This window comes from Protobothrops mucrosquamatus, unplaced genomic scaffold (genome assembly GCF_001527695.2).
Source record: "Protobothrops mucrosquamatus isolate PMUCROS unplaced genomic scaffold, P.Mucros_1.0 scaffold2013, whole genome shotgun sequence".
Taxonomy (NCBI): domain Eukaryota; kingdom Metazoa; phylum Chordata; class Lepidosauria; order Squamata; family Viperidae; genus Protobothrops; species Protobothrops mucrosquamatus.
In genome coordinates, this window is record NW_015388125.1 from 62,095 (window position 1) to 82,346 (window position 20,252).

Sequence of the window (20,252 nt, forward strand, 5' to 3'; positions counted from 1 at the left end):
TCAGCCGGAACGCGGCGGAACCGCGTTCCGGCACCTTTTTCCAGGCCGGCCGCACCGGAAATAGCCCCTCCCACACCGGAAATAGCCCCTCCCAAATTTTACTTGCATTCCTGTTCTCTAAAGGGGCGGTCCTAGGGTTTGATGAGGGCGTGGCCAGGTTTGAGTTCCGCCACCTTTTCTCCGAGAAAAAAAGCCCTGAATAAAGGTGGATGTCAATGCTGCAAATACTGTATATTCTTGCTTTGACAATATGCAGAACTGTCTGGTATTTTTATAGTTAAATCAGGCAACAGTGAAAGCCCGGGGAAAAAGAAACCGGATGTAAATCACATCTTCCAAGTTAATTGGAAGATGTGAACCATGACCCCAAAATAGGGGCGGGGAAAAATGCTTTGAATGTATGTGTAACGGAAAAGAATCCAGATCTAAGCATTTCCACCATGCCGTACTGACGTCTCTGTAACCTTAATAAATGCTTTTAGGAAAAAATATGCCCGAAAGTCCTTTTAAGTGTTTCGTTAATCAGACACATGACAGTGGAAAGGTCAAAAGTGGAAAATGTGGGTATAATAAAAACAACGGGACAACAAGGACAAATATTCTAAAGAAGAATAAGGGGGGGAAATGTAAATAATAGAAGATTACCGTTACGAAATTGCTGCTAAAAAAAAGGGAGGAGTATACACTGTGTGTGTATGTGTGTTTTGTTTTGTTTTGTTGGTTTAAAAAATAAAAAATTATTTAAAAAAAAGAAAGAAAAAGGCAGTGGCACAATGCACATACTGGGGCTAGTTCATTAATGTGGAATCAAGAACGAGATTTGTTCAGCTCTTTTGCGATACTTCCCTGGGCTCTTCTGTGGAATAGCAGTTCCAGCTTTTTGATAACGTTCCCTGATACCTGCCTTGCTGGAGAACGTCTGCAAGAAGGATGTCCAGGAAAAGCAGGAGAGGGGAGATATTATAAAGTGGTGTAGAAATTCAGTTTTTTTAAAAAAGTAGAAACTGCTATCAAAGAGAATTTTTTGTTCTAAACTGGGTGGGGGGGGAATCCAGTCTCAGATCTCTACAGGCTTGATCCACCGTAAGATTTTGAATATAAAGCAAATTTCCATCCTTCCGAGATGGAATTAAAGCTTCTGATACTGGAGTGAGCCATCGAGGCACTTTAACCTGTAATGAGATTCAGTTCTTTTTCATGCTTTCTGGCTTTCTGTCTTAATTTTGCTCCCTTTCCATCTCTCTCTCTCTCTCCCCCCCCCACTCCCCGTCCAGGATTTCTGGGTGGTAAATAACTCCATCCAGAGCACGATTATCCTCCTCATTGAGCAGATAGTGGTGGCTCTTGGTGGGGAATTCAAGCTGTACCTTCCCCAGCTCATCCCGCACATGCTTCGCGTCTTCATGCACGACAGCAGCAGCACCCGCAACGTTTCCACCAAGGTGAGTTGGAACACAGGTGGTTGCATCCCACACCCTAGTCCAGTGGTGGTGAACCTGTGGCACGGGTGCCAGAGGCGGCACTCAGAGCCCTCTCTGTGGGCACAGGCACCGTCGCCCCAGTCCTAGGCCTTCAGCTGGATTTTATAAAACCTTTTCGCTTTAGGCCTCTGCTGCCGTGTACACACAAAAAAAAAGGTTCAATCAATCAGTCAATTTCAACTTCTTGGGGGAAAAAAAAAGATCTTGCAAAGTTGGAATTGATTGATTGAACTTTTTAGTCCCACCCAGTCTGCCATTACCACCGCAGCCACGCCCACCCAATGGGCCACACCCACCCGGCACTCGACGATGCATAAGTGGGTTTTGGGTTGCAGTTTGGGCACTCAGTCTCTAAAAGGTTCACCATCACTGCCCTAGTCTGATTCAAACTCTGATCAGCCCCCCCCCCCAAACTCCTGGGCTGCTGCAGGCCTGGACAAGTTAATCTTCATCTGGCTTTTGTTCTCAGGAAGACCTAACTTCATGTGTTTAGAAACATGGAAGAGCGTGTCCCAACTGCTGGTTTTTTTTTAACTCACTCAAATAAATTAGGATTAGAAAATGCCAGAGTGGCTCTTTTGAATCTTGCCCTTGGTTCCTATCGTCAAGGTTGAAACGTTGGCAGCTACATGCCTCTGTGTTTCAACTTACCTTTACATTAAGGTGGGGGGGAGGTGTTAACTCTCAAGTGGGTTAGATGGAGAAACAAAACGTCTACGATTCAGCTGAACGCCGTAAGAGCCTGAAGCCTTTTCAAGGACACCAGAACAGGTGTGGATTTGAAGCGGACGGTTCCCATAACAAAGCGAACTTGTTTATGTGGACTTCGTAAGACGTTGGGGGTTTGGCTGGGAAAAATTATTGTTTAAGTCTATGAATTGGTGTTGGATTCTCACAGTTAAGTTTTACTTCGACATTACCAGGCGGTGTATTTAATAAACAGTGAGAGTTTCAGAGACGGAACGAACCTGGAGTTTTGTTTGGATTCTCGAGTTGGATGTTGACACGGAATTTGCTTTTTTCCAGCTGCTGAATGCCATCCAGCTGTTTGGCGCCAATCTGGATGATTACCTGCACTTATTACTGCCTCCCATTGTAAAGCTTTTCGATGCGCCCGATGCCCCTTTGTCTGCTCGCAAGTAAGGATGGATGCTGTCCACGTGCATCTTCACTGTTTTACAGGCTTTTAATAAAAGGCGCTGCCGGTAGTGTCCAAATACTTTTAATTTTCTTGAAAGGACGTCCAAACCTGTCCCTCTTTTGGGTTTATCTGTGTCCAGTGTGTGTGTGTGTGTATGTTTACAATTAACAGTGCTTTGTTTTTCCCTTTTCGCAGAGCTGCCTTAGAAACCGTGGACCGATTAACGGAGTCCCTCGATTTCACGGATTACGCTTCGCGGATTATCCATCCCATTGTGCGAACTCTCGACCAAAGCCCAGAGCTTCGGACCACTGCCATGGACACACTCTCCTCCTTGGTCTTCCAGCTGGGGAAGAAGGTGAGACGGGCATTATTTTGCCAAGGAGAGATCCTGGCTTGGCTGAATTTAAATCCTTTCCTTTAAAACATATGTCAAGAAGGGTTGCTGGAATTGGTTTAATGAAAAGAAGGACTAGGGGTGATGTGATAGCAGTGATCCAATATCTGAGGGGCTGCTAGAAAGAAGGGGGGAGTGTCAACCTATTCCAGAGGTAGGCAACCTTGGCCCTTTTATGACTCGTGGACTTCAACTCCCAGAATTCCTGAGCCAGCCATGCTGAGGGGAAAGGGAGAGGTTTCCAAGCTGAGCCATGCTGGCTCAGGAATTCTGGGAGTTGAAGTCCACGAGTCATAAAAGGGCCAAGGTTGCCTACCTCTGGCCTAATCTCTAAATCTAAAGCATCTGATGGAAACTAACCAAGGAGAGAAGCAACCTGGAACTAAGAAGGAATTTCCTGACAGTTAGAACAATTAACCAGTGGATCAACCTGCCTCCAGAAGTTGTGAATGCTCCAACACTGGAAGTTTTTAAGAAAAGACTGGACAGCCATGTGTCTGAAATGGTATAGGGTTTCCTACCTGAGCAGGGGGTTGGACTAAATGACCTCCAAGGTCCCTTCCAACTCTGTTATTCTGTATTCTGTAAATAGCTCCTTAGGTGATTGGGAAAGTGACACTGTAACTCTGAACTTTTAGCTTCTATAGACATTAGATTGTATATATAGCTTTAAATGAAATAGCGGTTCTATCCTCTAGGTTTTTGTTTTTTGTTGTTGCAAAATATGAAACTACCTATTTAACTGGATCGGTGACGCTTGAAAATTGAGAAGGTTGCTTTGGCCAAAAAATTAGCACCATAACAAAGAGCTGTAAATTAATCCACAGCAGAAAGACAAACTCGGTTAAATGTAATCATCTACTATTATTATTATTATTATTTTCCTCCAGCTGTTTTGGAAAGCAGGTATTGAATGTGGTATGTTAGATCTCAGGACATCTCCCTGCGGAGATTTAATTTTTAAAAATTCCACTCTTGCCGTTGGCTCCGAGCTGCTTTTCTCTTCGGCTGCTTTTGTTCTCCGGGGTGCTAACTCTCCTTCTCACCCCTGCAGTATCAGATCTTTATCCCGATGGTGAACAAAGTACTGGTGCGTCACAGGATCAATCACCAGCGGTACGACGTCCTCATCTGCAGGATTGTGAAGGTCAGTGAATCCCCAAGAAGCAGAAGGAGATGGCAGGGCGACCCCTTTGTTTGAAGGACACCTGTCTCTGCTCCTGCCCTGAGCTTATCAATACACCTGAATTTCACTTTTCAGCCCATAATGCTCCTTCCATTTTTATACGAGAAAGGGGCGATTCGCATCCTTTCCATTTGGCCACAAGCGCGCAGCGGCGCTGCCCAAATATAAAACTAGATTTGATTTTGCTGAATAGCTGCTTTTCTCTGCATCAGGGCTACACTCTTGCTGATGAAGAAGATGACCCCCTGATTTACCAGCACCGCATGCAGAGGAGCAGCCAAGGAGAGGCCCTCGCCAGCGGCCCAGTCGAAACGGGGCCCATGAAGAAGCTGCACGTCAGCACCATAAACTTACAGAAGGTAAGCCGCTAGGCAGAGACATGCCTTGCGTAGGGTTTTTTAAAATAACATTCTTAATATTTAGCAAACAGCATGTGGTCTGGGTTCATGTATTTTAAAAAAAAACAGATTTTCTGGCCCTCGTATGAGTAGCTGGTCGCAGCGACTCACAGAAGGACGCTTTGTCTTCTAGGCCTGGGGAGCAGCCAGAAGAGTTTCCAAGGACGATTGGTTGGAGTGGTTGAGACGGCTGAGCCTGGAATTGTTGAAAGATTCCTCGTCGCCTTCGCTGCGCTCATGCTGGGCCCTGGCTCAGGCCTACAACCCCATGGCCAGGTAGACATTCCACATCAGTCAGGGAGAAGGCAGAGAAGGATCCCCTCGGTTGTTCAATGCAAGCGTTAAAAAAATGTTTCAGGGAAGCGTGTGTGTGATAGTAGACATGCTTTGGTTTGAGGTGTGACTCCCAAAGGTGCTTTTTCAAGAGGCAACTGGACTCCCCCAAATCCACAAAGGGGGAACTCCACTTCAGACCAATTGTCAGCAGCGCCAACTCTGTCACCCTACAACGTTGCGAAACATCTAACCACCTTATTAGCTGCTCTAGTTGGCAACACCACCCATCCCATCAACAATTCGCAGGGCTTTGCCAGCAAGGCTTGGAAGCTAAAACTAGACCCAAAGGAGACCATGGTTTCCTACGATGTGACTTTCCTCTTCACCTGCATTCCAGAAGAAAGCCCAGATGCCTCTTGAAAAAGCACCTGTGGGACAACCACGACCTGGACGACATTCGGGATGTGAAGTTTTGGAGGCCGATGTTCCTGGGTGTTTGGGCGAGAACCTGAATGTTTTGCAGCAAAGGTTAAATCAGTCGCCTGCCGTGCCTTTGAAGGTTAACCTGTCCAAGACTAAGTACTTGTGCTTGAGGGGGAAAACGGTGTGAAGGATTGTGAGTTGCGCCCCAGTGCTTGAAAGCTGGCGGGAGTAGGTGATGTACATCAGTAAAAATGTTTACCGAGGATAGCAAACTGGATAGAAAAAAATTGTTTGAATGCTGAAAGAATGATAAGGGGTAGTTTGAGAAGGGTGTTTTTCTAGTTGCTGGCCAGTTCCCAGGTCTGATGGTTATTCCTATTAGACATTCTCCCCTCTGCAACTATGGACGCCAACGAGATGTGGCTGGGGGTTCAGTATGGATCAGTGAAGTGGTATGTGCAACATTGGCAGACTTACTGTTCCATTCTCCATGTCCCCCTTTCCTGCTGCTCCTCCCCCGCCCCCTCCTCAGAGACCTGTTTAACGCGGCCTTTGTTTCATGCTGGTCTGAGCTGAACGAAGACCAGCAGGACGAGCTGATCCGTAGCATCGAGCTGGCGCTGACGTCTCAGGACATTGCCGAGGTCACCCAGACCCTGCTCAATTTGGCCGAGTTCATGGAGCACAGCGACAAGGTAAAGCACGTTGGGGGCGGAGGTTTTCTGACTTCCTTTTTAACAGCTTGGCGCTGGTCTCATGAAGATGCAGGGGACTTGGCTGATAATGCAGAAATAGCAATACCACTTAGACTTACTGTATATGCCGCCCCATGGTGCTTTACAGCAGGGGTCCCCAACCCCCAGTCCGTGGACCGGCACTGGGCTGCAGCATGCCAGAAACCAGGCCCCCGCAAACAAGCGAAGCGCTATATGCAGGATGCGAGCAGCACACAAAACCACACCCCCTTTGGTCTACAGAAAAATGTCTCTCCACGGAACCGGTCCCTGGTGCCCAAAACGTTGGGGGCCACTGCTTTACAGCCCTCTCTAAGTGGTTTACAGAGTCAGCAAACTGCCCCCAACAATCTAAGTCCCCGTTTTACCCACCTCGGAAGGATGGGAGGCTGAGTCAACCTTGAGCCACTCAGGGTCGAACTGTTGGCAGTAAGCAGAGTCAGCCTGCAGTACTGCATTCCAACCACTGCGTCAAGAGGCTTAATGACGCTGGAGGTAGTCTCAGCTCCAGCGGTTTGAGCTCTAGCGCTGCGTGGCAGGGTGAGCTCCCGTCCCTCGCCTCAGCCTCGGCCCGCCTAACAGTTCGAAAGCGTATTCTGTGCAAGTAGATAGACAGTAGATAGATAACAACAACAACCACTGCCACTGCGCCACCAGGGCTCATGGATAAGCTTACATCTAGTTGCTTACATAACGTTCTCTAGATTGCCCTGGAAACCTGCACTCCATCACAGCCCTGATGTTTTGTCTGGCTTCCTCTGCACAGGGACCGCTGCCATTGGGGGACGATAACGGCATTGTCTTATTGGGAGAGCGGGCTGCCAAGTGCCGAGCCTACGCCAAGGCGCTACACTACAAAGAGCTGGAATTTCAGAAGGGGCCCACCCCAGCCATCCTTGAGTCTCTCATCAGGTAGGCTGCTTCCCCCCTTGCTCTCTTGGTTGGTAAGTTCACCTGCAGGAACTGGGTATGTCTAGTCTAGTGAAAAGAAGGTCAGTGAGGGGGTGACGTGATAGCAGTGTTGAGGGGCTGCCCCAAAGAAGAAGGAGTCAAGCTATTCTCCAAAGCGCCTGAAGGCAGGGCAAGAAGCAGCGGATGGAAACTCATCAAGGAGAGAAGCAACCTGGAATTAAGGAGTTTTCTGACAGTAAGAACAATAAACCATTGGAACGGCTTGCCTTCAGATGTTGTGGGTGCTCCATCACTGGAGGTTTTAAGAAAAGACTTTACAGCCATTTGTCCAGAATGATCTAGGGCTTCCTGCTTGAGCAGGGAGTTGGACTAGAAGACCTCCAAGCTCCCTTCCAACTCTGTTCTGGAAGTCCTTTATCAAGACAATCCCAGAGCAAGGATTGGAGGTATCTAGGCATCCTGTTTGGCATCAGTTGCATCTGGTACTCGCTTAGGGAAATTTGTTTAGAGTTAAGGAAGAAAATGGAGATTTTTTTTTTCAAACAAGAAACACAACATCGCGTGGAAAACATTCGTGCTAAATTCTGTCCTTTGTACAGTAAGTAGACAGAGACAAAAACCTCAGCACCAATATCCAGTTGATATTATCCAGGAGGTTTTTGTTGTTGTTGTTTATTTTGGGAGGGGGTCTCCATTGTCACTGGAACAAAGATGTATAGCTCTCCTCTGCCAGTCACCAAGAGATCCCTTTTCAACCTCAGATTCTTCATAACATTGACACCAGATTAGCAACCCCTCCCCTCCAGCGTTGGTTGGCCTTTCCAGAAATTCTGCTTGACTGGAAACATTTTTGTTCCGACGATTATACCCTCGGCCTCAAACTCAGTTTTAAAATCAAGAGGATTTTATTATACTATGGAGGAAAAAAAAGGTGTTTGTACAGAGCACTGATTGGTTTACAGCTGCAAAAAAAAAAAAAAAAAGAATCGAATCCTAAGCATCTGATTTCCATAAGCTTCTGATGTGGAGGAATCAACCTAGGCAATATGTTTGGCAAAAAAATCTGGCATAGCTTCTCTCCCTGTCATCCCCGAGATTCCAGTCCAGCAAGGACCTAAAGGCAAACCTAAGTTAATTCAGGGGGAGATGTGAGCATCCCGACAGAGAACGTTGTCATCGGAAAGATCCAGAAACCTTCAGGTGGAGACTGAAAGAGGTGAGCCATCTGCATTGCTACTGATGAAGTGGATTCTCGGTATATAAGCTCATTCTTGACATCCTGTCTCCCCCTGTGGTCCCTGGTTTAGAGGCGACATCATCTCCTTAGTTGACTCTATTGGGGTCCCTCTAGGCCTTGAAGTCTGTTGGCCGGATCTTCATCTCGACCCTCTTCAGGGAATATATTTTGCCATACCAGCCATACCAGGTGATGCCATCGGTGCTCTTGTTATGTTCATCCTTACGATAGTAAACCCCGTTCAGGTTGGAATCGGTGCAGCAGTTGTACCAGTAACCACCTGTGGAGAAAGAGGAAGACAAGAGGTTTCTAGGACCTCTTGTAACGCCAAGATAGTGGTCCTCATCGTCAACGGATCTCTGGCCGAGGGTCAACAAATTGCAAAGCATCAGGGAGATGGCCGTTGCCGGGGTCTGAACGTTCACGATTGAAAATGACACCGGTCAGTTCCTCCCACGTGGAGGAGTTTGTTTTCTGCCACTGCTAAGTAGCTGATGGAGCATAATGGAGCAGGAAGAAGACCCCCCCAAAGGCTATTTACAAGAGAAATTGGGACATTCAAAGAACAGAGCAATCAACACTTAGGAAGAGTTGCCCTTCTGGAAACTGGGCAAGCGACGTCGGTCTGAACAACCAGGTGGAATTGGGCTAAGGAACGGACGGCTGTTCCTACGTAGAATTTGGGAAGAGTTCTTCAAATCCAAAAGGGGACAGTGGTCCTGCTTAAGGAACCTTGATACAGGAAGAGGTTTTGTACAAGGCTGACCTTTGCGTAACTGCGCACAGTGATCGACACATTTGTCGTTGTCCTTGTCCATGGTGCTGAAGGCCGTGTTGTTATGGTACCGCATGGAGTCGCGTGGCACACTGCCACTGAAGTTGGCCAGGAAGAGGCGGTAGCTGCTCAACTCATTGCCCACCGCAAATCGGCTGTATTGAGCGAAAACGCTGTTGCCATCCCAATCCTGCAGGGCCAGAAGAACATTAAGGAGACGCCCCTTATTTATGCTTGGTTTAGGCAAACATTTACCTGAAATGTTGGTGCTTTCACCAAGCTCTCAGGGGAGGAAATGACTTCTTTGTTGAACTGATGTTTTCTTGTGCACCAGCCACAAAGGAATGTGCTCTACTAACCTGAAACTAACCGTCACTTCGTGCGTTAAGCCTTAGATTGGATAACGCTTTCAGGATTTATTAAATAGAGTAACGTGCAACGGAATCCATTATTTTCATGTACTGTCTCCAGTTAGCCAGTGCTGCCTGTCAGAGCACGCACCGTCTTGTTGCGCTGAAGTAACCCAGGAGTAAATGCGGTGCACGGTGGTTTGTGATTAAATGGTGGTTTATAACACACTATCTACAAATGTATGGTAGAAACAGAATACAAACAGCAAACTCTAATACACAGCAGTTACAGCAGTCAAATGGAGGAGAGAGAGAAAAACTCCAGCAAAAAAACTTCCCTTTTATACTCAGGCTCTTAAAGGGATACACACACCTGTTGAGCCATTCCTCTATTGCAATCATCCACATTACATCTTCATAAGCTGTTAAATCATTATCCTGACACTGCCCAAGGAAAATAGTTATGCAGCCTAATCACGGTCTAGGCTGCTTGAGTTTGGTGGACATGTGCCATGTCCAAACTGGCATTGTTAGACCATCTTTGGCAACCCATCCTAGCTCTCCCCCAAGTCTTCTGCGCTACTTCGGCACTGAAGTGTTTCTAATTGTTTTCAAGCTCCTTTCCTCTGGAACATTGCAACACCCCGGGGGTCTAACCGAGGGGGTCAGCCAAAGGCCAGCAAAGCAGGTGAAGAAGCTACCGTACTTGCCTCCAGCTCCACCCGAAGCGTGGTCGGCCTCCTAGAAAGCCGATGGATGTGCTCATTTCCCAGCCAGAAATCTCCCTGCGGGCTTCCGAACCCTTCCTTGTACTGCTTCCAACTTTGGCTGAAAGAAATCAAGCCAATTTTCCGCCTCTGGATAACAGTCCAGCCTCCTCCATCGGTCTCCATGTCACAGAATACCTGGGAAGGTGAAAAGAGGGGCGAATTCAGACATTCAGGCAGGCACGGCGGGTCATTTACTGAGACCGCCAGTATCAGCGTCGCTTCCGTATTGGATGTTTCCAGCATATATTCAAGCAGCCCATCTACCTCTCTTGGCAGAGCAAAAATACCTTGGCTGGAATGGGAAGGCACCGGAAAAGTTGCACGGCGTTTTGGGGAAGGTTTAAAATAGCAAGTCAAAGCGACTTACACCTAATTCCATCCCGTAGAGCTGTTGCTGTTTTGTACACAACTGGGAGGGGTGGTGGTGGCTCCTCTAAGATCGACACCGTTTCTAAGTCTATAGGAATCCTAAACCTCGCGTAGCTTCCTGCCTTTTCTCTCTTCCCACGGGGCGTGTTAACGTCTTACTTGCAGTTCTGGACTTCCCAGGAATTCATCAGGGAGAAGATAGTAGACGCCAGAAGATCTGTAATTTCTCTGATAGAGGGACGAGCAGTCGTACACAGCGTCTGAACCAGAAAATAGAAGCGCAGTAGGTTGAATTATTCCCAACTGTCAGGAAAACCTAGCTTCCCCCCTCCCCCATCCCTTTCCTTCTTTGCCTCCAGAAATTTGAAACACACGTGCAGCTATTCCCGTTGACTTAACTGTGTTGCAATTTCAGCCAATAAAACAAAACTTAGCTGGGACTAAAACGATGCCTAAATGGCTGCTGGGGTGCCTCTTTAGAGAGCCAATGTATTTTATTTTTTAAATATTTGGTCCGATTCTCTATGGAGAAAGAGCAAGGTTTCCAATTTATGTAACCTACTCCTATCCGTCATCTCAACTCTTGTGTGTCTGCCTCAGAAAGAAAATGTGTGTCACCGTTTTAAGGATGGGCATTTATAGGCCTTGGATATAAGCACGTACCAAATATAAGCACTAAGTGTACATGCCAATTTACCACCAATAAATTCAGAAGAAATACCGCTAGAAAAAGTTGAAAGGATCACGCACCTCGGTTCCAATTTACATGAAAGCTGGGACATGACCGTTGAAGCAAAGACAAGGATAGAAAAAGAACAGCATTCTTCAAAATGAAAAAGGTCTTCTGCAGTCACGACATAAGCCTAAGACTGAAAATCAGGCTTGTCAGGTGCTATATATTTTTTCTATCCTGCTCTATGGAGTAGAGAGTTGGTCTCCGACACAAGGCCACCGAAGAGACTGGAAGCATTTGAATTTGTGGATTTACAGGCAGCTGTTACATATAAGCTGGGTTGACAAGATCAGAAATGAGGAGGTGATAAGCCGCCTGGGAAAGCCAAGGGAAATCATCAAAACAACTAAAAAACGAAAATTAGAATATTTCGGACATGTGATATGACACCCAGAAAAATACGGCCTACTCCATTTAATCCTCCAGGGAAAGATGGAAGGCAAACGAGATCCAGGCAGAAGAAGAACTTCATGGCTTCAAAATCTAAGGGATTGGTTTGGACAAAACTCAGCAGCACTTTTTCGTGCGGCTGCTGATAAAAACATGATCGCCAACGTCTAATAATAATAATAATAATAATAATAATAATAATAATAATAATAATAATAATAATAATAATAATAATAATAATAATAATAATAATAATAATAATAAAGTTGGAAGGGACCTTGGAGGTCATCAAGTCCAACCCCCTGCTCAGGCAGGTAACCCTATACCATTTCGGACAAATGGCTGTCCAGTTTCTTCTTCCAGTGTTGGAGCATTCACCGCTTCTGGAGGCAGGTTGTTCCACTGGTTAATTGTTCTCACTGTCAGGAAGTTTCTCCTTAGTTCTAGGTTGCTTCTCTCCTTGGTCAGTTTCCATCCGTTGCTTCTTGTCCTGCCTTCAGGCGCTTTGGAGAATAGCTTGACTCCCTCTTCTTTGGGGCAGCCCCTGAGATACTGGAAGGCTGCTATCATGTCCCTCCCTCCTCCTTCTCTTCATTAAACTAGACATACCCAATTCCAGCAACCTTTCCTTATATGTTTTATAATAACGGATATGGCACAAGAAGAAGAAGAAGAATACATGCTAAACTCCCCCCCCCCCCCACACACACACATCCCTAAATATATGTGTAGGAACACTTCATCCTATTTTAGAAGGGCAACCTCAGCACGGGCGGAATACTGGCACGAGAAATTTACTTAATACAGTTGTCCAGAATAGACAGTTAAGAGAAGGAGCGCGATTTTTTTGAAATCTGAGCAGTTGTCTGGATTCATCGGCTTCGGAGTCTTCAAGAAGAAAAAAAATCAGTAGTGCTTTGAAAGGGCGAGCAAGGGCTGAGGGGGTAACTGGCAATGAAATGAGTTTGGATTTTGTGGTTACAAAGTGGCATCCAAAGGAAGCTTGACACCTAGTTCTTTTAAATCGGTATAAACCCTGGAAGCTCACGCTTTGAGTCAAGGGCTGCATTGAAGGGCTTGCTAGTTGAATAAAATAGTAGTTTTATTTAGGCTAGCAAGAGACGGAAGACAGAGGCTGAAACGTCCCTTGTGAATTCACCACCTGTTCCAGAAGATGGGAATTCTCCCCAAAGTCCAGGCTTCGGTCAAGTTCACAATAAACCCCTGTGCAATGGAGCTCCTCCTTAAGGTTCATCTCTTAATCCTACCCACCCACCCACCCCAGTTATATTTTATATATTCCCGGGAGTCAAGATCTGATGGCTGACGCTGCTCTTTCCGCATTAGCAAGCGACACTTCCGGGGAAGGGGAATTCTCTTCTTACCTGTGGACGTTTGGGTGACCGTCTGAGCCGCCTGGAGCTGCACAAGGCTGAGTTGGGAATTCATCTCCGAATACTTCCCTTCCATGTCGTTCAGGCGGGCGTCCATCAGCTTGATGCTCCCTTCCAGGGCCGTCGCCTGCGTGACGGCCTTTCCCAGGACGTCGTCCTGCTTCTTGCTCATCTCTTCTAATATGGAGGAGAGATTGGCCACTTGGACCTTCAGCTTTTTTAGCTCTTCGCAACATCCGGGGCTTTTGCTGTTCTTGTTGGTCCCGGTCTTCTTGGGAAGGGTCTGCAGCCATGTTGGAGTTACAGTGAAAAGGAGGGTTAGGCCACATAAGCAAGCCAGCTGGGGTCTGAAGGTGGACTGCATGATCGTGTGAATTCTCTCTCTCTCCTCTACTTCCTCTTTAGTTCCCAATAACTCTTAACAAATTCCAAGCTTCTCTCCTGGAAATTCAGTTTTTTCCCCCCTGTGTGATGGAATTGCACTGGAACAGAGGTTTTCTCCAACTCAGAGCTCTTAACCAATCTGAGTCAGTTGCCTAGGAATCTGTGAGTGTGTATCTTGTGTGTGTGTGTGTGTGTCTGCTTCTTACACACATTTTAAATATTCGTGGCTCCCGGCTATCTCCACTCTTTGCAGCCATCCAGAGCCCTCCCACTTCATCTGCCCATCGTGGGCGAAACTAAAGCTGGGCTGTGTTTGTGGATATTTTGTTTTTCGGACAACTTGAAACTTGCCTTCTTAGTTGGTTATTTTCTCAGGTGGGAGAAAAGGATTTGGGGAAACCACAATTGTTTCCAGGAAAGATGTCCTGTTGGATTGTGGCCTTCCCAACGATTAGCCTCTGGCACGGTGAAGACCATAACAGGATTTTGTGTCCCGCGAATGAAAGAAGTCCAGTAAATGTCATGTTTTTTTGCAACTAACCACCATCTTCCGCTGATTGTATCTCTGAGCAACCATGAGGTCCTTTGCGGGGTAACTCACTCTTGAGGGATACAAACACCCAGATGGGAAGAAAAAGGACTTTATTGTGAGATGCACTCCCTTGGAAAAATGCCTACGAACGTGTAGCTCGAAAAGTATAAATCACAAACCTGAGCTGGGTGTCAACAGCTGTCAGACTTTTGCAAAGCAGGACGTTAGGAAAAGAACCATAATTTCCACGCCACATTGGCTAAACTAGAGAGCATCAAAAAGGATCGTAGAAATGCAACACCTTAATAACAACAGCAACAACAATAACAATAATAATAATAAAATAGAGAAAGTCATAGAAAATGATAAAGTTAAACTGCTCTGGGGCTTCAGAATTCAAACAGACAAGCACCTGCAACATAACGCCCCGGACTTAACAATTGTCGATAAGAAAGACCAAAAAGTCTGGATAGTGGACGTGGCAGTGCCTGGAGACAGCAGAATAGACGAGAAAGAACTGGAGAAAATAACAAAATATAAAGACCTACAAATAGAAATAGAAAGACTGGCAAAGGCAAGCAAGGGTAGTACCAATAGTAACAGGCGCCTTGGGTGCAATCCCAAAACAACTGGAGCACCACTTGGACACCATCATCGCCATTGACAAATTCACCATTAGTCCATTGCAAAAGGCGGCCTTACTAGGAACTGCTTCCATCCTGCGACGAGATCTGTAATACCATCAAACATCCACATCTGCCTATCCCAGGTCCTTGGGAAGGACTCGATAGGTAGACAAAATGCCAAATCCAGTCTGAACCTCTGGCTGACTGTGCGATGATCCATAATAATAATAATAATAATAATAAAGTTGGAAGGGACCTTGGAGGTCATCAAGTCCAACCCCCTGCTCAGGCAGGAAATCCTACACCATTTCGGACAAATGGCTGTCCAGTCTCTTCTTAAAAACTTCCAGTGTTGGAGCACCCACAGCTTCTGGAGGCAGGTTGTTCCACTGGTTAATTGTTCTCACTGTCAGGAAGTTTCTCCTTCGTTCTAGGTTGCTTCTCTCTTTGGTTAGTTTTCCATCCCTTGCTTCTTGTCCTGCCTTCAGGCTTCTTTGGAGAATAGCTTGACTCTCTCTTCTTGCTTTTTTTTTTTCTCTCTCTCTCCCCCTCTCCTGGAATTTAAGAATAAAAATCACTTGAGCTCAGTCAAGTTTGAAGCATAAAGCATTTCCTCTCCTTTCCCCTTTGACAAGTTACAAAATGAAAAACCAGGACAGCCAGCCGAGGGCAGGGAGCAGCGACAATTGTAGTGAAAGGGGGGAGAGGAGGAAAAAAAGAAGAAGAGGATAATGGCCTATTTGTCAGAAGGCCGTTGAGAAGAGAGATAAAGTTGGAGGTGATTAATTGCCCAAGAGACAGAGCTGAGATGCTCCGGGCTGTCCAACCGAACGTGACAGCCATTCATCGCTTTTATAGCAGGTTGTTGATTCTCCTTCTCAAGAAGGAAAGCATCTTTATTCACTCCCAGGGAACCACAGTGGTTTATTGCCCGTAGCCGTATTTCAGGCAGAACAAACACAACTTGCTGTTTCATCAATAACATGGGTGTTGACAAGGCACTAAAAGACAGCTTAGGAACTAAAAAAAACCCCAAAAACCCTCGTCTTTCGAATGGGGAGTGGATGACTTGAGGTTATTTTCCATGCTGGGCCTTCTCCACACAGGCTCATAATCTGAGATTGTGGATCCACGCGCTCCTAATAACGGAACCTGGTTAGCCAGCACAAGAGACAACACCTTAGGATCCTCCTAGCTGAGCGCTAGATGGATTCCCTTCCAATGTGAGTGACGGGATGCTTCAGACAAAGTGGGGGTCAGAAGGAGGAAAGAATGGAGGAAGTGGGAATAAGGAAGCCACGACGCCATTTTATCTCTCTGCTGTTCCCTTACAGGACAGATCAGGGGTCTTCAAACTTGGCCCTTTTAGGACTCGTGGACTTCAACTCCCAGAATTCCTGAGCCAACATGGGGGAAACTATGGCCTCCTTCATGACTCGTGGACTTCAACTCCCAGAATTCCTGAGCCAGCATGGGGGAACTATGGCCCCCTCATGACTTGTGGACTTCAACTCCCAGAATTCCTCAGCCAGCATGAGGGAACTATGGCCCCCTCATGACTCGTGGACTTCAACTCCCAGAATTCCTGAGCCAGCATGGGGGAAACTATGGCCCCTTCATGACTCGTGGACTTCAACTCCCAGAATTCCTGAGCCAGCCTGGGAGAATTATGGCCCCCTTCATGACTGGTGGACTTCAACTCCCAGAATTCCTCAGCCAGCATGGCTGAGCTTGGAAACCTCTCCCTTTCCCCTCAGCATGGCTGGCTCAGGAATTCTGGGAGTTGAAGTCCACGAGTCCTAAAAGAGCCAAGGTTGCCTACCCCCTGCCCTAAAACAACTGTTATTTTTTAATATTTTATTATTTTTGCTTTGCTCTACTGTTCCTGGATAACACCTTGCTTTCTTTCCATAGTTGTTTCTTAACAGGAGCTACCCTTAGAATACGTCGAGGAACGAATCCCGTTCAATAAAAGCGAACATTACAAAAATCCAGCAAGGCAGCCACATTTCCCAATCTTGGGAACTTACGTTTTATAACAGAAAGCATTCCAATTCTCCTTTTTTTTCTTTTCTTTTCTTTTCAGCATAAACAATAAACTGCAGCAACCGGAGGCTGCATCTGGAGTGCTGGAATATGCCATGAAGCATTTTGGGGAGCTGGTAAGCGATCCCTCTGTGTTTTTGCCCGCCGGCTTGTGCGTTTGGAAGACTTCCTGTCTCACGTGGAGGGGCAGCGTGTGCGCCGTGATCCTGCCTGCAGGCTGGGGAGGAATCCACTGCTTGGCAACCGTCACAGCAGGAACTGCCAACGGCTGAATCGAAAAAGCCGGAGCCTGCACGAGGGTCGGGACATAAAATCAAAAAAGGAGGGGAAAAAACAAACTTTTCTATTCTTATTGCCACAAATTAAAAATGAAGCTCTTTAAAGTTAGCAAAAACAGGCGTAAGACAGCACTTTTTCAGACCCACAAAACTGTAAACAAGCTGACAATATTGGTATTTTATTTTAGGCGTTATTTAGTACTTCACCGTTGCTTCTGATGAGGAGAGCTGCAGTTCACAAAAACTTAGACCGGGGGTCTTCAAACTTGGCCCTTTGATGATTTGTGGACTTCAACTCCCAGAATTCCTCAGCCAGCGTGCACGCTGGCTGAGGAATTCTGGGAGTTGAAGTCCACAAGTCATCAAAGGGCCAAGTTTGAAGACCCCTGACTTAAACAAATGCATTGTGCTAATGGGCTCCGAGCAGAGCGACCCTTTTTACAAAATTTAGATGCCTTCTTTAAAAAAATGATAAGAAGATAGGAAGGTTGTTTCAAAAGGGGAGAATTTGGGACTTCTTTGTGAAAAGTCTGCCTTCATACTGAGCTGCAATCTGTTTCTAAAAGGGAAATTTTGTCAGATGGGAACAGTGTTTCTCCTTAGCAACTTTAAGCTGCCTGGACTTCAACTCCGAGATTCCCCATCCATGTTGAAGCCCACACAGTTTAAAGCAGGGGTCTTCAAACTTGGCCCTTTGATGACTTGTGGACTTCAACTCCCAGAATTCCTCAGCCAGGCACGCCTGGCTGAGGAATTCTGGGAGTTGAAGTCCACAAGTCATCAAAGGGCCAAGTTTGAAGACCCCCGCTTTAAAGTTACTAAGGTTGAGAAATACTCGTTGAGAAGGTTCAGGGCAGTTAAACAAAATGGCAGAGGCATCTCACTGCGATGTCTCAACACCGTTTGAGCTTCAGAAAGGTTTTCAACTGGTTAATTACAGTTGGGCTGCCCAGCTGCCAACGGTTGCTGTGTGCCAGTTGGGGATATGTCTTGGGATTGAGTTTTCTCCCCACCCCCACCCCATTTCCTGGTCCCTCCTTCCAGGAAATCCAGGCCACCTGGTATGAGAAGCTCCACGAATGGGAAGATGCCCTTGTGGCCTATGACAAAAAGATGGATACCAACAAGGATGATCCAGAGCTGATGCTAGGCCGCATGCGTTGCCTGGAAGCCTTGGGGGAATGGTAAGAGCCCAGCCATGTGTTTCGCCCTCGGGAGTGTCTGGTAAGGCTACCCTTGAAATGCTGCATCCAATTTTGTTCACCACAATATAAAAAAAAAATGTTGAGACTCTGGAAAGAGTGCAGAGAAGAGCAACAAAGATGATCAGAGGATTGGAGGCTAAAACTTATAAAGAACGATTGCAGGAATTGGGTATGTCTAAGTTAATTAAAAGGATTAGAGGTGACATTATAGCAGTGATCCAGTATTTGAGGGGTTGCCACAAAGAAAGGGGGGGTGTCAAGCTATTCTCCAAAGTGCCCGAAGGCAGGAGAAGAAGTGACGGATGGAAACTCATCAAGGAGAGAAGCAACCTAGAACTAAGGAGAAACTTCCTGACCGGGAGAACAATTAACCAGTGGAACAACCTGCCTCCAGAAGCGGTGAATGCTCCAACACTGGAAGTTTTTAAGAAGAGACTGGACAGCCATTTGTCCAAAATGGTATAGGGTTTCCTGCCTGAGCAGGGGGTTGGACTAGAAGACCTCCAATGTTTCCTTCCAGCACTGTTATTCTCTGTCCCTTCTTGGAAGTCTCTTTCCATGGGGCTCTTTATTTCACACCAGTTGCCAACTTTAAGACCTGCAGATTTCAACTCGCCAGACTCGGCTTTGAGCAGAGAGATGGGTGACACGTAAATTGAATCATAAAATAAATGTGTGGGTGGACGGACAGATGTTTTCTGCTGGGTTTATAACTCTCGGCTCTTGTGTGTCTGGTCCTAGGGGGCAGCTGCATCAGCAGTGCTGCGAGAAGTGGACCTTGGTGAATGACGAAACGCAAGCCAAAATGGCAAGGATGGCGGCGGCGGCAGCCTGGGGCTTAGGTGACCGTCCACCCCACCCTTCGCTCTTCAGGGGTCTTCGGGGGAGGAATCCCTGGGGTTGGGAGCCTTGCGGAGGCAGTTCCACATTTGGTTGTGCGAAATAGGCTCTCTCAGGCTTCAGCTGTTCTGCTGCAGAGACGTCAGCACCGTCCCGAGCCATGAAATCAAACAATATCCCAGGTTCCTTCTTCAACTGGCATAAAATGATCATTATTTTCTGTACACACACACACACACACACACACACACACACACACACCCTATTTGGCCCCATTTAGCCAAGCCTCCTAGAATCGGGTGGGCTGCAAGATCCCGAATGTTGCAGGCAAATGTGAAAAGGCAACAAAGTCTGAACAAACCAACGTCAACATTAACCAAGTTCAGGATATACAGCTGCAAGATTTTGACCAGGCCGATTGCTATGGCTAAACCTGTTTTCTTAGGCCAGGGGTAGGCAACCTTGGCTCTTTTATGACTCCCAGAATTCCTGAACCAGCCACGCTGAGGGGAAAGGGAGAAGTTTCCAAGCTGAGCCATGCTGGCTCAGGAATTCTGGGAGTTGAAGTCCACAAGTCATAAAAGGGCCAGGTTTGAAGACCCCTGCTCTAAATGGGCCTTATTGTAGACCTGATGGCTGCACAGACTAGGCCAGGGGTAGGCAACCCTGGCTCTTTTATGACTCGTGGGCTTCAACTCCCAGAATTCCTGAGCCAGCATGGGGAAACTATGGCCCCTTTCATGACTGGTGGACTTCAACTCCCAGAATTCCTGAGCCAGCCACGCTGAGGGGAAAGGGAGAGGTTTCCAAGCTGAGCCATGCTGGCTCAGGAATTCTGGGAGTTGAAGTCCACCAGTCATAAAAGAGCCCAGGTTGCCTATCCCTGTCTTAGGCTAAAGCAGATCTTCCCATTGGTTCAAACTGGGCTGTTTTTTTCCCTTTCCACAGGGCAGTGGGACAGCATGGAAGAGTACACTTGCATGATCCCAAGGGACACCCACGACGGCGCCTTCTACCGGGCTGTGCTGGCCCTGCATCAGGACCTCTTCTCTCTGGCCCAGCAGGTATTTCCTAAACCTTGCCAGCCCTGTTTGGGATTCCTTCTTTTCAACCCCATCCTAACCTATAATGTGTCTGTACTTGGCAACCTGCAATTGTTTGTTTGTTTGTTTGTTTTTACTAGCCACCTGCTTTATACCAATATAATGAGCTACCGAGATCATAATGGCCTCCTTATCCAGAGATACAGATCATTGAAGTCTCTAGCCCTAAAGAAACATTAGACAACTGGAGTGTTCATCTGTCCCTTTGCATTTGAATGCTCTCTTGTATTTTGCCGAGGCAAACCACCCAGCCTCCCATCCATCGATCCATC

At 46.7% G+C, this 20,252-nt stretch overlaps 1 protein-coding gene across 1 annotated transcript in view; it reads left to right on the forward strand.

Moving 5' to 3' along the window:
• The window catches only part of MTOR (mechanistic target of rapamycin kinase), a 67,077-nt gene that overhangs the window by 19,064 nt on the left and 27,761 nt on the right, over positions 1–20,252 (forward strand). Inside the window, exons 20-31 of the mRNA XM_029285652.1 lie at positions 1,275–1,442; positions 2,508–2,620; positions 2,818–2,980; positions 4,074–4,166; positions 4,418–4,564; positions 4,737–4,879; positions 5,835–5,997; positions 6,803–6,948; positions 16,595–16,670; positions 17,877–18,016; positions 18,779–18,879; positions 19,826–19,941. Of these exons, the coding sequence (XP_029141485.1) occupies positions 1,275–1,442; positions 2,508–2,620; positions 2,818–2,980; positions 4,074–4,166; positions 4,418–4,564; positions 4,737–4,879; positions 5,835–5,997; positions 6,803–6,948; positions 16,595–16,670; positions 17,877–18,016; positions 18,779–18,879; positions 19,826–19,941 (1,569 nt within the window). The remainder of the gene's footprint in view (positions 1–1,274; positions 1,443–2,507; positions 2,621–2,817; positions 2,981–4,073; positions 4,167–4,417; positions 4,565–4,736; positions 4,880–5,834; positions 5,998–6,802; positions 6,949–16,594; positions 16,671–17,876; positions 18,017–18,778; positions 18,880–19,825; positions 19,942–20,252) is intronic.